Raw genomic sequence first — 17559 nt, 5'->3', positions numbered from 1 at the left:
CAGGAAAAGGGAGCAGGAGGAACTAGGAACCCCAAAATGTAGGTATCCGGGTCTAGGAAAGTACCCTCTTTTTGGCATGGTTACCCCACGTTTTGCATGCTGTCAGTGTGTTTTGTCTGTTTACTGGGATCCTGCTAACCAGGACCCTAGTGACTGTGCTCTTTCCCTCTCAATTTGGTTACCTAGGTCTTAGGACACTCCACAACAGGCATACTGTTGCCCCCCCTATAAGTTCCTAATATATGGTACCTAAGTACCCAGGGCAATGGGGCACCAGGGAATCCCCATGGGTGGCAGCATATATAAAGCCACCCATGAGAGTCCATGTAAAATGTGTCTGCAGGCATGCCTTTGCAGCCTGCGTAAAAAGGTGCATGCACCCTTTCACTACAGGTCACTGCACCAGGCCACTGTAAGTCACCACTATAACAGGCCCTCCTAGCCCAGAGGGCACCGTGCAAGTACCTGTGTGTAATGAATGGGCGGAAGTGCCCCTATGAACTCCAGCGCCATTACCCTGGACTTCGTAAGTGTGGGAAAGCCATTTTACCCGTGTACTGACACAGGTTACTATTTGTGTCCAGCTACATAATGGTAAAACTGAACCTGGGCATGTTTGGTATCAAACCTTTCGGAATCATACCCAAATACTGTTGCCAGTATAAGTTGTATGATACCATGCACTCTGGGAGCTGCTTAGAGAACCCCCAGCACTGCTCCTAACAGTCTTCTGGGGTTTTCGGGCAGCCTGCACTGCTGCCACCCCACAGACAGGTTTCTGTCCCCCTGCTGCTTGACCAGCTCAGGCAGAGGAAGGCAGAACAAAGGATTTCCTTTGTGAGAGGGAGGCAACCCCCTTTCCCTTTGGAAATAAGTGTTACATGGCTTGGGAGGGGTAGCCTCCCCAAGCCACCGGTATGCTTGCATAAACTGGCTTGGACCAGTCCAGGGACCCCTGGTCCCTGCTCTGGTGCGAAACTGAACACCGGAAAGGGGAGTGGCCACACCCCTGTCCATCACCACCCCAGCGATGGTGCCCAGAGCTCATCTAGGTGGCCATTTGATTCTGCCATCTTGAATCCAAAGTGGGCAGAGGCCCCTGGGAGCATCTGAGTGGCCAGGTTGGGCAGGTGACATCACCCCCCCCTCCTGATAGGTGATCATCCTGCAAGGTGACCAATCCCCCTTCCTCAGCCATTTAGGGTCTCCCCCCAGGGTGGGTCTTCAGATTCAATGTGCAAGATTCCAGCAGGACTCCTCTGCATTATTTACTTCATATTCTGACCACTGGGGCTGCAACTGGACCCTCCAGGAACCAAGAATCTGCAACTCCAGCGATGACCCTGCCCTACAACATTGTTTCTCTGGCTCCTTCCAGCAACTGTGACATTTCCTGGGAAATATGCATACTGCAGGTCCACAATTACCTATTGGCCACAGTGATCACCTTATATTTGCCTTTCTGCAAGAAAAACCTAAGGCTAGAGATAGGACAAAGGTCTTTGCTCTTTTTCTGCTCTAGGAAGTTGGGAGGAGTAACGCCTAGGTCCAGTTTACAAGGCTTGGATTTTCTCTCTGACACCTTTCGCCAAAAAGGCATCCCACATAAGATAAGAAAAACAAGTAGCCCTCTGAAAGCCACATTGATGTGGGAGGAAGATGCAACAAGTCAGAATGGAGTAGCAGGGCGTAGCCTCACAGAACTATTGCTGGACCCTCGTGTTGGATGTTATGGTCTGCCAGCCTGGGAGAAAATTACAGATACTGACTCCCACAGGGTGGTCTTGTTCGGCAAAAGTCAGAGGCTTGGAGGTTGCTGCTGGAGGGGTGGAAGAGTGAAAGGTTAACTGTCCCAGTGGGCCTGGCATTGCCTACCAGAACTCCTGTTGCAAAAAGACTGGGATGGCAGTTGCTGGGGTGGTGAGGCTTGGCACAGCCTGTAAGCAGAGCCCCTGGTGATGTTTCAAAAGAGGCAAAACTGTTGAGTATACTACCTTGCAGGTGTAGTGAGACAGAGGATGAGAATCAAGGTTCTGCTTTCTTTGAATCACTCTGGTGCGGAGTCAGTTTTCTCGCCAAACAGGTGAGAAATGTCAAAAGGTATATCCATGAGTGTTGCCTGAACGTTACCCGAGAAGCCTATGGATCTCATGAATGTGTGGCATCAGAGCACCATGCTAGTAGCAACTGCTCTGCACATACAGTCAGTAAGTGTCCAGTCTTGATCTGATAACTTGGCCATCCTGAACAGTTTGAACCAGGTTTATACGGAATTATTTTGGGACTGGAGGGCAGCTCCCAGGTATAGGCCTTATTTTGTCATCAGAATGAACTGGGGCTTGGTGCATCAGAACTGTTTTGGGGAGAGACCTCAGTTGCAGTCAAGACCGATTTGGTTCAGAGTAGGACAGGAAAATAGGGTCGGCGCTGATATGGTGGGAACCAACATGGTGCCAGATGTGGAGTCGGCTATGGAGTCAGAGCTGAATTGGAGGTCAGATCCAGAAGCATAGATTGAGCTGAGGGTGGACACGCGGGCGGTAGCCCAATTGGAGGCCTCTGTGGAACCTTGACGCCCCAAGGCTTGCTACAGAGATCCAGCAGGGTGCCAAATATTCGAACAAGGCTTCTTTTAATTCTTTAAATGCTTAAATTATTCTCAGCCACTGGCAACAGCTCAGCCTGCATTTCGAGCCATCTGTTGCGGCTTGGCCCATGTCTCTAGAAATTTGTGGTTGACTGAGATCAGCTGCAGAATTGGCTCCTCTGCAGTGGACTAGAAGTGTGACAGAAGGACACCTTGACGTGCTCACAACATCTCAGAAGGAGAAGGGCTGGGAAAAGGCCTGCTTTGATGAATTCTGCTTGTTTTTGGGCTCTGACTTATCTGAACACTTGGACCACAAAGAAGCCTCGTCACCTGAGCAGCCTTGAGACCAGGGAACAGGTTTGCACTCTTGACTTCGAGCAGCAGCGGGACAAACAATTTTGTGTTGTTTGGTGACATACAGCTTGGCTTTACAATCCTGGAGCGTCTTATGTTGCATAAGGGCATACTCATCAGATAAACACCAGAGACACCTCATGAGGATCTGTCGCAAACATCTGCTTGCAACAGTCCCTAAAAGGCTTAAATAATGTAGACTTAGTCAGGGACATTTTCCTCTTTACAATATAGAAGAATTGCGAGAAAAAATTGTCAACTAAGAAAAAGTTATGAGCCAGCTCCAGATTCGTGAGTGCAGACTCAGAAATAAAGGAACTAATCTCAGCATGCATGGGTGGTGCTCATAGGTGGTTGTCAGCTGTCACTTCTGGGGCACAACACAGCAGATGCAGAGCCGCACAACACCACCAACTTACATGCAGGGGCTATGCTGAAAAATCTACCTGATCCATTCTTGTGCCTGAGGAATCTATGGTTTGAAGTATCCACCAGAAAATGACATGTAACCCAATTAAGAACGGAAAGAACATTAAGGGCAACACTGATTTACACCTGTGCAATTCAAATAATCCATTTTGCAAGCATTACAATGGAGATTATATGGGGCATGTAAACAATATAAAAGAGGCTAGCCATTACATTTCTCTTGTGATTTGAAATTCTAGAAACAAATTGTTTCTTATGGAGTGCTGGTCACTACCACAGTTCTACCATTCCAGGGCACTGTAAATAGTGGGTGCTATCAGCTCAATTTAATAGTATTCCATTCATCAGTCTCTGAACAATGATCTCTTATTTTTAAGCGTGTGACTTGCACATCTATAAGAAATCCTATGTATGATAAAGAACATTCCTTCACCAATATGTTCATGTAATCTTTGCATTCAACATCCTCAACCATCTAGATAGTTGCATAGCTTACCTTGGGAGGTAACGGGGGCGGCACTACTCGTTTTAGAGTTGATCTATAGAACAATGACAAAAACATTGTTTACACTTGGGAAGCACAAAGCACCTTACATACATACTTATATACAGAGTTTTGTGAGCCATCATGTGAATCTCTTCCTGGTGAGTTCAGATTTATATTTTATGTTTTGTATATTTATAGCTCACTTAACACTACTCAGTAATCATTCAGATATCAAAACAAAAATGTGACAATACTTAATCTTTGTTTATCACTATAGTTCTGCCTTTTAGCAACTCTGGCTTGACAGGAGTAAAATACCTTACTAGATTGTATTTGAAAAGCTGCATTTAGGACTTCACTATTGAAAATATAATTATAAGTATTTGTTTTTCTTCTCAAAACAGTATAGGATTTCATGTATATCCAGGCTTCATTCACAAAACAAAAGGTTTGAGATAACAAAGAAGCTCAGTGTTACGTACTCTTATAGATTTTCTCCTTTTTATTATGTGAATAAAACTACATTTCCTAGATTCTTTAGGTGTATTAATTTCAGCTATGATTCTAAAAACTTTTCAGCTGGATCTTTCATAACCGATAACATGCTTGATTGCCTTGGTTTCTGCATAGGTTTTCATTGTTTCTGCTGCATACATAATTTTACACATACTACATTCATGCTATGTGCTTTCTTTTTGTAATATGCACAATAACAGTACAAGCTGATAACTTATACAACCCTTAAAGTCTCAACTATAATCTGCAACAGTTTTCCCAAGTTTGTGTTTACTCTGCACTAAAACTGGCTCTTGACATTAAAAAAACACCAAGCTTGCGAGCAAAATTCTCAACGTACTTATTCTCAACGTACTTTTTACCAGCTTACAAACATCTCTTTGGCAGATAAAATCAATCACATTAGGGGTTCCATTAATACAGTTATGAGAGGTGACCTTCACACACAGTGGAGCCTGAAAATCCTTGTCCTTTTTTATGGGAAAACAGAACTTGTAGAATAAAGAATTCCATCCTTAAAAGCAGGGATATCTCTGTAGGTGAAGGAGGGGCCCTCCATGCCAGGCTTTCAGGATGTCCATGAAAAATAAATGCACTGTGTAGATATATTTCAATTTTATATCATACTCAGTGGTTTCCCTTCAAATCTGGTATGGATCCCATCATTCTGTATTTAGACAAGACATGTACCTCGAAGTACATGGCAATAATCAGACTTCCATTGTTCGCATTACAAAACTACTTTTTCTTTTTAAACAAAGTTTTTGGAGCATGACCAGGCAAGATGGTCGAACAGACATGCTAGATTACAGTTCTGAACCTCCTCAGTGAAATTCTGAAACACCCTGCTGAATAATGAAGTATAATATCCAACTGATGGCAAAGGTTTAAGGTGCAGTGTTTTGAGCACCATGAGGAGTTGATTCAAACTGAAGAAAACCACCAAAACTATTTGCCATTTGTTTGGGGATAAGTAATTTGACTGCGTTGCCAGAGATGAGCAGAAAAGTGTGGAGGATGGCAGAAGTCTGATGAACAGGAACATGCTGTAGGTGTTGTAGCAGTCCTGGAAATTGAGCAATGGCATGCAAGGAGCAGGTGACCTCAGCCTAGACATAATGGCAGCAGCTGCAAAACTCGCTCAAGGCCAGAGGAAGTGGGCAGACTGTGTGGATGGGAAAGCACTTGGACCGGAGGAGCTGTAGCAAGAGTAGAGCTGGACCCAAAGAATGGCCCTGTAGCTAGATAAGTGACAATAACCTGGTTCGAGAAACACGGGGGAGAGAAGAGTCCACTCGGACTGAACATGGGTGTTGGGATCAGAAGGTAGTGCTGCCAACTGGCAGGCACCCCAGAGCAGCTCCAGGAAGCCTGGAACTGCTTGGGGGACTGTTCAAGGATGGTCCCATGTTCACAGGGGCACCTCAAAATAAAAGGGGTGGGTGGTTGATTCTTTGCTCTGAGCCTCAAGGGCCTTGTGTGCTATTGGTATGATAAAGGTGTGCTGAAGTCCAAGTTGCAAGAACAGGTAAGAGGAGCAAGCTTGTGTGAGAGACAATCAGCTGCTGAAAGGGAAGTGAGGGAAAGGAAGTAACAGTCTGCAGGAGAGACGGAAACACTGACTGAAGGTACAAAACAAGAAGCAGCAGTGCAAACCACTAACAAAAAACACGCTGAGGCAATGTAATCTGGTATATCTATAATTCCTAGTTAGAATGACAAGGGGCTCTGTCAGCGATTGGAAGTCTGCAACACTAGATACTAAAGCTACTGGATCATCGAGGATATCAGGAAGGACATCCTCGGTAAACCATCCAAGAGCAACAAAATTGACCAATTCACTTTTAGGATGGCTGTACATGGGCCTGCCTGGAGTTATGGGACTCAGCCTCCAAGCCACAGAGCAGCAGCAGAACACTCAAAGGCTCGAGCAATGGACAGCTCTAGAACAAATAAACCTGCATAGATGTCAATCTACTAAAAAGTAGCAGAAGGTTTGTGCTTCTTCAACCTTGGCTAATACCAGTTTGACAAAGCGGAGGACACCAAACGGAGGTCAAAGTGGAAAGACCTGCATTTTCAGTGATTTGCTGAGGGTAGGGTATCAATTGGGAAAGCTCTTCCTTAAGCACTGGATAACAGCCTCTCAATCTCAGGGGACTGTCTTTCCATTAGAGCAAAGAGGGTACTGACGAAACTGCTGGGAGTGTGCTCAAGAGAACTAATTGGATACTTCATGAAATAAACGCAGTAGATTCAAAGACACTGCATGGCCTTTGCAGAATTTTTAAGGCTTAAATACATTCTTCTTTATTTATCCTGCCAGGATGAAGATCTTCCAAGATGAAAAACTCACTTTTTTGAGGCGATTGAGGCACTGTGGAACAGCATGGAGGGTCTAAGATAAGGCTCACAACCACCCACTGCATGACATTGAAGGTTCAACTGGAATCTTGCTTGGGAACAGTTGCAGTGGTTTGTTTCAAAATTGTACTTAGGAACATTGTTAGGCACCTTTGCACTGGTGCACAAACAGATATAATCAATTCAAATATTGCTTACATATGGACTAGGAATTTAGCAAGCCACCAAACACTGACTTGTGACTCACCAGTAGGAAACTCTGGCATCAATGGACAAGTTAATTACCTTCAGTAACACCTTATATATGGTAGAGACAATATCTAGTTGCAGATTCCTTACTTTAGAGTTTCCCTATGCATCAGTCTGGATCTGGAAATTTTGTTCTCAAGCAGTACCCAAGCATGCTGTTTGGTGGCGTCGATAGGCTCCGCGTCAGTCGTCTGCATCGTCCAGGCCAGATAGGACATTACGGGTCATCTATAGGCACCACCCCAGAGCACGGACGTCAGTTTCTTTTCACGACTTTCCATGCCAGAAGTGCAGAGCCTTAAAGAACACGGACCACTGCTGCATCAAAACTAGGATCCTGAGGGAGAATCTCTGTCCCTAGAAATCAGTTCAAAGAGTGGGGAGGATGGATGGGTCAGTAAGGAATCTGCAACTAGATATTGTCTCTACCAGATAATGTGCTACCGAAGGTAAGTAACTTGTCCATCTGATAGACATCTAGTCGCAGATTCCTTAAATTAGAATAGATACTCAAGTAATACCATCTACGAAGGTGGGTTTGCGAACTAAGATGATACTAGAAAGCCCTGCAGGACCGAACAGGCAAAGTGCCCGTCCTTACCAACCTGACTGTCCAAGTAGTGTTTAGTAAATGTGTGCAGAGATGACCATGCTGCAGCATGACAGATGTCAAGGACTGGAAATCTGTCTGATAATGCAGTGCTTGTAGCTCTAGCTTTGGTGGGATGTGCACGCAAGCCCTCAGGGGGTTGCTTCTTAGCCAGTGGGTAGCTCTTTTTAAAGCACAGAATGACCCATATACAGATGGTTCTCTACTGCACTGCCTGACCTTTCTTCGCACCCACATAACCAACGAAGAGTTGATCACCCACCCAGAACTCTTTGGTATGATCAAGTTAGAACACCAACCCTCATTTTGGGTCCAAGGGGTGGAGTCTCTCCTGTTCCTTAGAAGTATGTGGGGTGCGTAAAAAGTAGGAAAGGTGATGATTGGCCTACATGGAAGGGCGTAACCACTTTTGGCTGAAAGGAGGGCCTAGTCGGAAGCACCATTTTATCAGGACAGATGGAAAGGTATGGAGGCTTAGATGACAATGCCTGCGGCTCACTCACCCTGGGGGCAGTTGTAATGGCCACATGGAAGGCTGTTTTCAAAGCAAGAAGCCTGAGAGGACAACTGTGGAGAGGCTCAAAAGGAGTGCAGAATCCGGAATGTCCGAACCAAATTAAGATGCCATCGGGGCATAATAAATGTGGATGGGGGAAACATACGAGGTAAGGCCTTTAAGCAACCTATTTACAATGGGAGACTTAAACAAGGAAGGTTGAACAGGCAACTGCAAAAAAGCAGAAATAGCAGACAGATAACCCATGAGAGTGCCTACAGCAGTGCCCTACTGGGCCAGAGAAAACAAACAAGAGAGCCTCAGAAAAAGTGGCAGAAAGGGTGGTCAACAGATTTGTCTGTGTACCAAGCCACAAATTTCTTCCAACAACAGGCATATAAGGTTTTGGTGGAAGCACACCTGCCAAGATTACATTACAGACTTTGGGCAAAAAGTCAAAAGCTGTCAGCTGCCGCCGCTCAATCTACACACAAGAAGGCGGAGACAGGATAGGTTTGGGTTGAGCACCCTCCCCTACTGCTGCGACAGAAGATCCTCCCGAAGTGGCAGGAGGATCGATGGCGATGTTCAGTAGAACGGGATACCAGACTCTTCGTGCCCAGTCCAGAGCCACAAAGATTACTTGGCCCGAATGTTCTTGATCTTTTTCAAAACACTGGGAAGAAGTGGTATGGGCGAAAAGGCGTACAAAAGGCCCGAGTTCCACTCAAGATGAAAACCGTCACCAAGTGATTGCCACCTTGGAAACTCCAATGCGCAATACTGCTGACACTGCACTTTCTCTGCGGAGGCAAACAGATCTAACCAAGGCTCTCCCCACTGCTAAAAGAGACCTTGCGCTACCTCCGGGTGGAGACACCATTTGTGATCAACTAAGCATTGTCAGTTGAGTTTGCCCACTCTGGCGTTCAAAGAGCCCACCAGATGTTGAACTAATAGGGAAATGCCCTGTTGTTCCAGCCACGTCCACAGGAGCATCGCCATCATTTCATACGCTGACGACACCCAGATCATCATCTCCCTCACTAGGAACCCAGCTACCACCAAGAATAACCTGCACGCCCGACTCAACATCGCCAACTGGATGACAGCAAGCCACCTCAAATTGAACTCAGACAAAACAGAGATCATCATCTTCGGCCCAAACAAGGCAGCATGGAACAACTCTTGGTGGCCCACCACACTCGGACCACCCCCAACACCCACCACTCACGCACGCACGCAACTTTGTCATCATACTGGACTCGTCTCTCTCCATGACCCAGCAAATCAACGCCATATCATTCTCCTGCTTCAACACCCTTCGCATGCTACGCAAAACTTTCAAATGGATTCCTTTAGAAACAAGAAGTCACCCACGCTCTCATAAGCAGCGGACTGGACTTCGGCAACGCTCTCTATGCAGGGACCACAGCCAAGCTTCAAAGAAAACTCCAGTGAATCCAGAACGCAGCCGCACGTCTCATCCTAAACCTCCCTCCCCACAAACACATATCCCTCAGATCCCTACACTGGCTGCCCATCAACAAAAGGATCATTTTCAAAATCCTTGTGCACGCTCACAAAGCCCTTCACGACACAATAGCGGCCTACCTCAACGAACGAGTCAACTTCCACATACCAACTTGACAGCTTCGCTCCGCTGACCTCGCTACAGTCCCCCGCATCCAACGCACCACCTCCGGCGGCAGATCCTTCTCCCACCTCGCCGCCAAGACCTGGAACTCCCTCCCCACCAACCTACGCAAGACCCAAGACCTCCTAACCTTCAGAAAGCACCTATAAATATGGCTTTTCGAGCAGTAATCAGCACCTTGCAACCCTACCGTGTGAGTAGCGCGCTTAAGAAATGTAATTGATTGATTGAATGATTGATTGAATGATTGATTGACTGCCCAAATAATATCACAGATGGCGTCGTAGAGCTCTTGATTGAACGTGGGTTGCTCCAGCTCCTGGAAATTCAGGGAAACACAGAGTTGGCCCTACAGCAGGCTCAACTGCTGAGCAAGGCCTAGAATGCTGACACTCCTGTGTCCTGTTGGCTGATGGACATGGAGAAGTTGAAGCACACTTCAACAACTTCTTTTTATTGTGATTGCACGAGTGTCCTGAAGATTTGGAGTAGGAAGACTCCCTGGGACCTTCCTCCCTGTTGGGACCTCAACCGGCATGGAGTCATCTGACAAGCTGCCATAAGCTTGAGGGGACCACTCCCTCAAGGTTTTTGGGTTAACTGAGCAGCAGTCGGAGCACAACTTCGGGGGGTGGTCACGCTCAAGGCATCACAGGCAAACAATGTGACAGGTGCGGCAGGGCTTGAAGCCGGCCTTCTTGGATATCATCCTGCCACACAAGGAGGAAAACCTCAAAAAAACGTCGCCAAAAAGTTAAAAACACTGAAGGGGTAGCTCTTCCCGGATCTGCGCTGGCTGGCGTCTGTATAGGTGCAATGGGCGTCATTTTCGGTGCAGATGGCACACAGGGGTACTGCGCATGAAAAATCTTCCCGAGCCAGTCTGACCCTTGGGGAATAATTCTAAGGATAAGGAATCTGCAGCCAGAAGTCTCTACCAGATGAAAGGAGACAACAAACATGTGGTGTTTCTGTAGGAACAAGAAATAATGGTCTAGCTACAAAACTTGATGGCGTCTGCCCTGCTTCTGATGTAGGTGCTACTACACTTTGGTGAGGTATACAGGCTCACAGTGAATCAGGCTAAGACTAGACTGTTACCCTTGCTGTGGCTGGCTGGGCAAACATCTGAATTGCTCCCTTTTATGGTAACCAGTGCACCTTAGATACTTAGGTATTAAGGTGGCACATGACACACAAGCGCAATATAGATGAAATATATGGGAAAGTTGGTGATGGGTCTACAGAAGTCCATTGTCTTTTTGATCACTTTACCAACCTAGCAAAAATCGTCTGGGTGCCTGACGCGCAATGTGAAACTGTTATGGCACACGGGTGTACAATGGCTGCAAGACCTGGGGCTATCATGCACTGCACGCAGTTGCTGCAAGCATTTTTCTATGTCATCACTAATCACATAGCTGAGAACAATCTCTTTTGGTAAGTGGAGTTTTGACTAGTACCATCCCCACCTTTGAAAAAGTACCCCACAACCTCGCCCGCTGCTGCTCTTCCATCTACCAGAAATCCCTCTAACACCATGTGTACTTGTTGCTCGGATCTGCAATACATTAAATTCAGGGGTGTGGAATTTAATAAAATATCTGCTTGTCCATGGGACAGCTTGCTCCATAAATCTACTTGCCCTGTAAAAAATCTACTTGTCCCTTTGGAACCATCTGTACGACAAATTATGGCAGCAATCTCATCATATAGGAGCTTTGATAATAGCCTCTCCGATTATGCCAGGGCTAATACTATAGTAGGGCTTGAATACTACCAATTTCCTTATTTTGCCAACTTTCCCCATATCTATATATTGGGGCTGGAGGAAGCAGAAAGCAATAGTTACAGGGTTGGAATGCCTTTGAGTCTGTGCAAACCTACTAACTTGCATTGTTTAAGGATTTTCACCAGCTCTTCTAAAAAAAAAAATCCATACTGAGAAAGGTTGGAAATGTACTCCTGTAAAGGGCAGAAATGAAAGTTCTTCCAGGGCTGGGAAAAAAATAGGTTGGAGGCAAAGTTAACTTGTAAAGGCTCAATAGATTTTCGCATGAGCAAATCTACACGTGCATATTTGCTTGTGCTAAAATACACAAATATTTTCTAGGAGTACGATTTCCTGGTCTACTTCTGTAAGGTTCTGTGAACTCATAAAAAACATAAATCTGCAGTAATGCAAAGACGTATTTTTTTTCCTCTCTCTCTTCTCTCTCACAACAAAGTTTTACAAAAGCCACATCTAAACAAGACATGCACTGACAAAACCAAAAGACTGACCACCAATGTTGGATTGGTTGGCTTTGCCAACGTTTGTTTATTTTCATGTTTCCCATAATCTTGCTGAAACTGGTTACACTAATTTTTCATTGCAAATATTTTTGGGAAATAGCTGCATCCATCAACATATTTTACTAAATGACGCTTCAAAGAAATATTAACTAAAATTTCTCGGTCATTTAGCAAAACGTAGTTTTCCTAGTTGCATTTCTTTCAGAATATTTTGTTTTGGAAGCAAATAATCATCTATTTAGCTTACAAGCTTCTGCAAACTTTTACACCCAAACAGAGAGCATTTTGAAAGCATTATACATAGCATCGTATTGTTACACTTCACAAACTTGCGTGCACATTTGTTTACTGGAACCACAGTCAGTAGTGCAGTGAGAGCTTACACCATTTATTTGCAGTGCACACCCTAACAGTAAAGGCTTTGCATTAATGACCCATAAATACAAGTACAACAGCATTAACATATGGGCACAAATATTACCTTAGCTACAGACAGTTCCCTTCACTGTAAACTGGCAGCCAAAGGGTTTGTGCTGCAGGGGGTGGGCCTACTTTTCCCAAGGACAAGATAAACATAAAAACTTGATGTCCTCAACCCCAAACGATATATCCTGGGCGTCGGGAATAGGAATTCCACACCCCTGAAACTAATGATTGAATTCTATGCTCAATATGAAGCCTGTGCAATTCCCTTATGAAATGTGGTTCTATCTATAGGACCAGTCAAGCTCCCACTACAGGAATTACCGTCAGTACTTAATGTGAGTCGGTGGTTGCCGAAGGGACCGCCAGCACTCATTTTTGGGGGCCAGCACTCATTTTTGTGGACCAACACTCATTTTCCTCATCAGACATCTCCTGAGAACAAGAGAGGGGGAAAATATGCACAAAGGGGGAAGAATAAGAAATAGAAAATGGAAAACCGTCACACAGGAAACAGGCATTAACAAAGCAAACAGGTTTCACCCTTTGTTTTTTCTTTTGCATTCTATCTTACCATCTAACTGGATTACAAATATCAGAAAAACGTTATATATATTTCTTTTTAATTTGATAAACCATTAATAGTTGTTTATTTAGTGATGTATGTTGAATTAATAAACAAACAACTATTAACCATTTATCAAATTTAAAAAACATCATTGTAACATCTCTTTAATATTTATAATCTAGTTAGATAAAAAAGAAAAAAACAAAGGCGAAACCTATTGGCTTTGCCAGTGCTTGTTTATCCATGATCTTGAGTTGTCTACCAAAGCCACTAGATGTATGACGCTTTGTTGCTCCCCATCATGAAATACACCATTTATACAGTCACACACATTCACCCAGCGTATGTTCCAGTGACTGAAACAATGTACATAAATTTCATTACAAAAGCACATGCAGGGTTTTCAGTGGTTGATTTGGGAAGAGTCGAGGAACACTGATTGCCTGATGAATGGGACTAGGCGAAGGTGGATCTCTAGCCTATTCTGCCTGCTCCTATTAATCTTAAAATGTAAATCTCCCACATTGTTCAGATGTTTGAGAGTATGCTAAAGACCGTACTCCAAGCTCCTGGTCTGTTTTGTTGTCGTGCTCGAACGAGTTAGGTAGGCTTTTGTCACTAATTGCTTTTGGAAAAAAGGTGCAACTGGTTTCCATGTGCACATGTTTTCCATGAGTGAAATGCTTTAAAAAAACAAGCGTTGGGTAGCAAAGAAAGAAGACAGTGAAGAAAGGAGACGGTATGCCGCGAAGAAGACAGAAGACGCAACAAAGAAAGAAGACAGAAGACAACAGCGAAGAAAGAAGGCGGCATGCAGTGAAGAAGAAAGATGGCAGCTAAGAAAGAAGACTACATGTAGCGAAGAAGAAAGAAGAAAGGCAGCAAAGAAAGAAGACCGAGAAGACGGCATGCAGCGAAGAAGATGGGAGCGATGAAAGAAGACAGAGAAGATGGCATGCGGCAAAGAAGAAAGAAGACGGTATGCAGCAAAGAAAGAAGACGGCATGCAGCAAAGAAGACGGGAGCGATGAAAGAAGACAGAGAAGATGGCATGCGGCAAAGAAGAAAGAAGACGGCATGCAGCAAAGAAAGAAGACGGCATATGGCGAAGAAGAAAGAAGACGGTGGCGAAGAAGAAAGAAGACGGTAGCGAAGAAAGAAGATGTCAGCAAAGAAAATGGCACATAGAAAACAAAAAAGAGGTACGTTCAGCGTCATAGCCAAAGGAAGGACACTGGCCAGTGTCCAATGACAAGTGTACGGAAGGAGTACTTGGTCTTGATCCTGAAATATGGCTGGCAAGCATTTCAAGCTAATGTTAATTTCTGCTACTGATTACCCCTGCAAGGTGCTCATAAAAGGGGGCGGTCTGAAGTAGTCGGGGGACACCTTCGGCACTGTAAATAAGGTCTAATTTTAGATTCCACAATGATTAATTGAATGGTTCAACATTCAGAACACATCTAATATAAACGAAATGCTCAATATATTATTCAGATGTTTTTCAGTGGTTAATTTATCAAATTAAAAAGGTAACAAGCTAAGGCAAAGGTTTAAAATGTAAAGAAAAAAAAATAACTTACTCTTCAGGATCCTCAAAGCTATCGCCAAATCGTGTGAGCTGTGCCCTAAATAAAAAGATTATGAACTTGAAATCACCACTTCACATTTTACTTTGACTTAATGCATGCATGCAACAAATAAATTAACTAAAACTCCTTCCATGTGCAGCGCAGAGGTGTTTTCATTTAGTCAGAAGTACAGTCCCCTGATCAATATCAAAATCAGCTTCTAAGCGAGAAGAAATATTTCTAGGGGCGGACAAAACATTAATACCAAACTTTGTCAATGGCATCACAAATGGGGACATTGATACTTTTTTTTTTTTTTTTAACTGTACTGCCAGGTAGCATTTATTCCAGCAGGCTCCGTTCAACAAAGAGTGCCCCAGAACAGTTCACAGATTCTGAATCTCCAACACCCTATACCAGTGGTTCCCAACCTGTGGTCCGGGGACCCCTGGGGGTCTGCGAGAGCCTAGAAAATTAAAAAATATCATTAAATATTGACAAATTAGGTCCCCAGCTTCCAGTAATGACTCAGGCGGGGGTCCCCCGGATTCCCATGATGATTCAGTGGGGGTCCCTGAGTTCCATTAATGTTAAAGTGGGGGTCCACAGAAATCAAAAGGTTGGGAACCACTGCCCTATACTGCTTCCTCGTTATTAAGTTGCATGCTCCGACAGGCTCTCTATGAACGTCAACTGTAAACCGCTGCAGCAGTTAAAGAGGTGTGTCAGATATAACGACTGTCCCATTTGAGTCATCAAGAGAGAAAAAATAATTTAAAAAAAGACAAAGTGAGTCATGTGGGTGACATGGACAACCTACGCGTGATCTCCTAAACCAAGGGCTGATGTCAGAACCCAAATCCGAGGCTGTGTTACCAAATACATTCTTGGAGACTTCCACTTGGCACAAGGGCCTGGGGAAAAATATTTTTCTCTTAGGAAGGGCAATACCTACAAGACTGGAATTCACTATGAAACCTTAACCTTACTTTCGCCACTGCAGAGCATGCACACTCTCCAGGAGCAATCTGCCTGCTGAAGGCAAACTCGGTCTAAGTCTGGGAACTAACTAGGGATGTGCAAGATTTCAAAGTCTTTACCCTGCAAACTTTGTAACCTTTGTAACACATATGAAGTTGTAATTCTAAATTGCAACAGAAAAAAATCTACAAAAGTAGTTTTTTTTTTTTTAGTTTGAAAGGAAAAATCTCAGCAAAAAATGCCAAAGCCTTATCTTGCAAAAATAGTGCTGTAATCAAATTTTTCTGCAAGCAAAGTTTTGAAAATCTTTATGCCTTTTGTAAAGTTCAAACTTTGAAAACTTGAAAAAGACGACAAATTAAGCACATGATTACAATGGAAGCTCTGAAAAGGCAAAATCCACAGGCACCAATCAAACCAATATACGAAATGTATACACTGTAATATTTCTATGTGGCAAACTTTTGTTACAAAGACTAAAAAGAAGATATAAGCGTGGCTCAATCAACACAAAAGTGCCATCATTAACAAAAATATCAAATTTTAGCAGCCAAGCATTTTCAAGAATAAAATCATAATTACAAATAAACATCAATATTGACCGCATCACTGTACAAAATCTGCTTTATACTTAGCATTTCAAAAAATCCAACACTTTGAAAACTTGCAGTTCTATCATGGTAACAAGTATTACATTTGTTTCTAAATTACAACAAACTACAGAAGACTGGGCAAAAGTAGCAAACATAAAGTACAAGAGGCACTCATTACATGAAAAATAATAGTACTCATGAGTCAGTATACATAGGCAATGTTTTGTCATATTTCTGAAAATTAATAGGATTATTTCCAACATAATCCCCAATTACAGTATCACTGTCCAAATCCAAATAGTAGAATTAATTGATCTGTTGTTCCAAGATTGCTATGATCCAAAGTCCATTTCGAGATTCGAAATTCTTCGTTGATATTCACCTCGCTACCCAGAGCGCCTAGTTTTCTCCCAGTACAATACACCCACACGTAGTTAGAGTAAAAGTAGCAAACATGGTGCAGTCAGTAAATACTTTGAAAGTTGCAAAATCAATAAAGAGGGGCTTAACTACTTCACAGTAACACGTTATGTAGACGTAATGGCAAAAGGCGCAACCACCAGAATTTACATACTTTTGAGGAGTCCTGTTCTGCAATATACAATGAGGAGACTGAGAAACAAATAGATAAGCAAAGGTAGCAGCAGCACACCAGAAAATATAATCCCACAAGAGTATATTTGATTTGGTGTTTTAAGGTACCACAACTGACAAATTTCTATGAATTAGCAGTTAACAATTAGACACGGGCGTGAATGTTTCAACTGTACTTCTGTATTTTGTTTTCTAGTTATCTAGTCATATTGGAATTGTCATTACCTTCTGAGATGAGATACACATTCATGTGCTCACAATGCACAGAGGAAGCCGGAAAGGATAATTATATAAGAGAAGATAATCACATGCTTGACTATGCAATGAATTGAATGAGTTAAACAATGAAACAATATATTATCACACAGGAATTGTACACCAATCAGAAAATTAATATTGCACCACAATTTTAGAGACATGAAAGCATGGCCTATTTTTCCTTGGAAATTGAGACTTTAAAAAAAAAAAAAAAAACTGAATATAACATTAGGATAGCGGAGTTGCATGAAAAGGTTCTCTGGGAGTGTTTTTCAGCATATTCTTCCCTTATACTTAAACATGATTGAACCAAATGAGAACTTAAGAATGCACTAGTATAGGACTATACCATTTATGAAGTTTCTTGTGCAATATCCTGAATGTAGGATTTGAACTGCACAGCAGCCTCTATGGCTATCGGATAGGGGGGTTTGGATAACTGTGCTGGTGTAGCCAGTTGGAAACAATGAATTGTTTTAGTTTAATGATTTTGAGAACAGCATAGACATATGCTCCTGACCGAT

At 43.4% G+C, this 17559-nt stretch overlaps 1 protein-coding gene across 1 annotated transcript in view; it reads right to left on the bottom strand.

Annotated features, from left to right (window-relative positions):
• MAP4K5 (mitogen-activated protein kinase kinase kinase kinase 5) overlaps positions 1 to 17559 on the bottom strand; it is a 604667-nt gene that overhangs the window by 294482 nt on the left and 292626 nt on the right. The window contains exons 16-17 of the mRNA XM_069208688.1: positions 14622 to 14666; positions 3870 to 3912 (exon numbers count right to left, since the gene is read on the bottom strand). Coding sequence (XP_069064789.1) covers positions 3870 to 3912; positions 14622 to 14666 — 88 coding nt within the window. The remainder of the gene's footprint in view (positions 1 to 3869; positions 3913 to 14621; positions 14667 to 17559) is intronic.

This window comes from Pleurodeles waltl, chromosome 9 (assembly GCF_031143425.1).
Source record: "Pleurodeles waltl isolate 20211129_DDA chromosome 9, aPleWal1.hap1.20221129, whole genome shotgun sequence".
Taxonomy (NCBI): domain Eukaryota; kingdom Metazoa; phylum Chordata; class Amphibia; order Caudata; family Salamandridae; genus Pleurodeles; species Pleurodeles waltl.
Note: the sequence above shows the minus strand (reverse complement) of the source record. Positions and strands in the feature narration are given on the sequence as shown.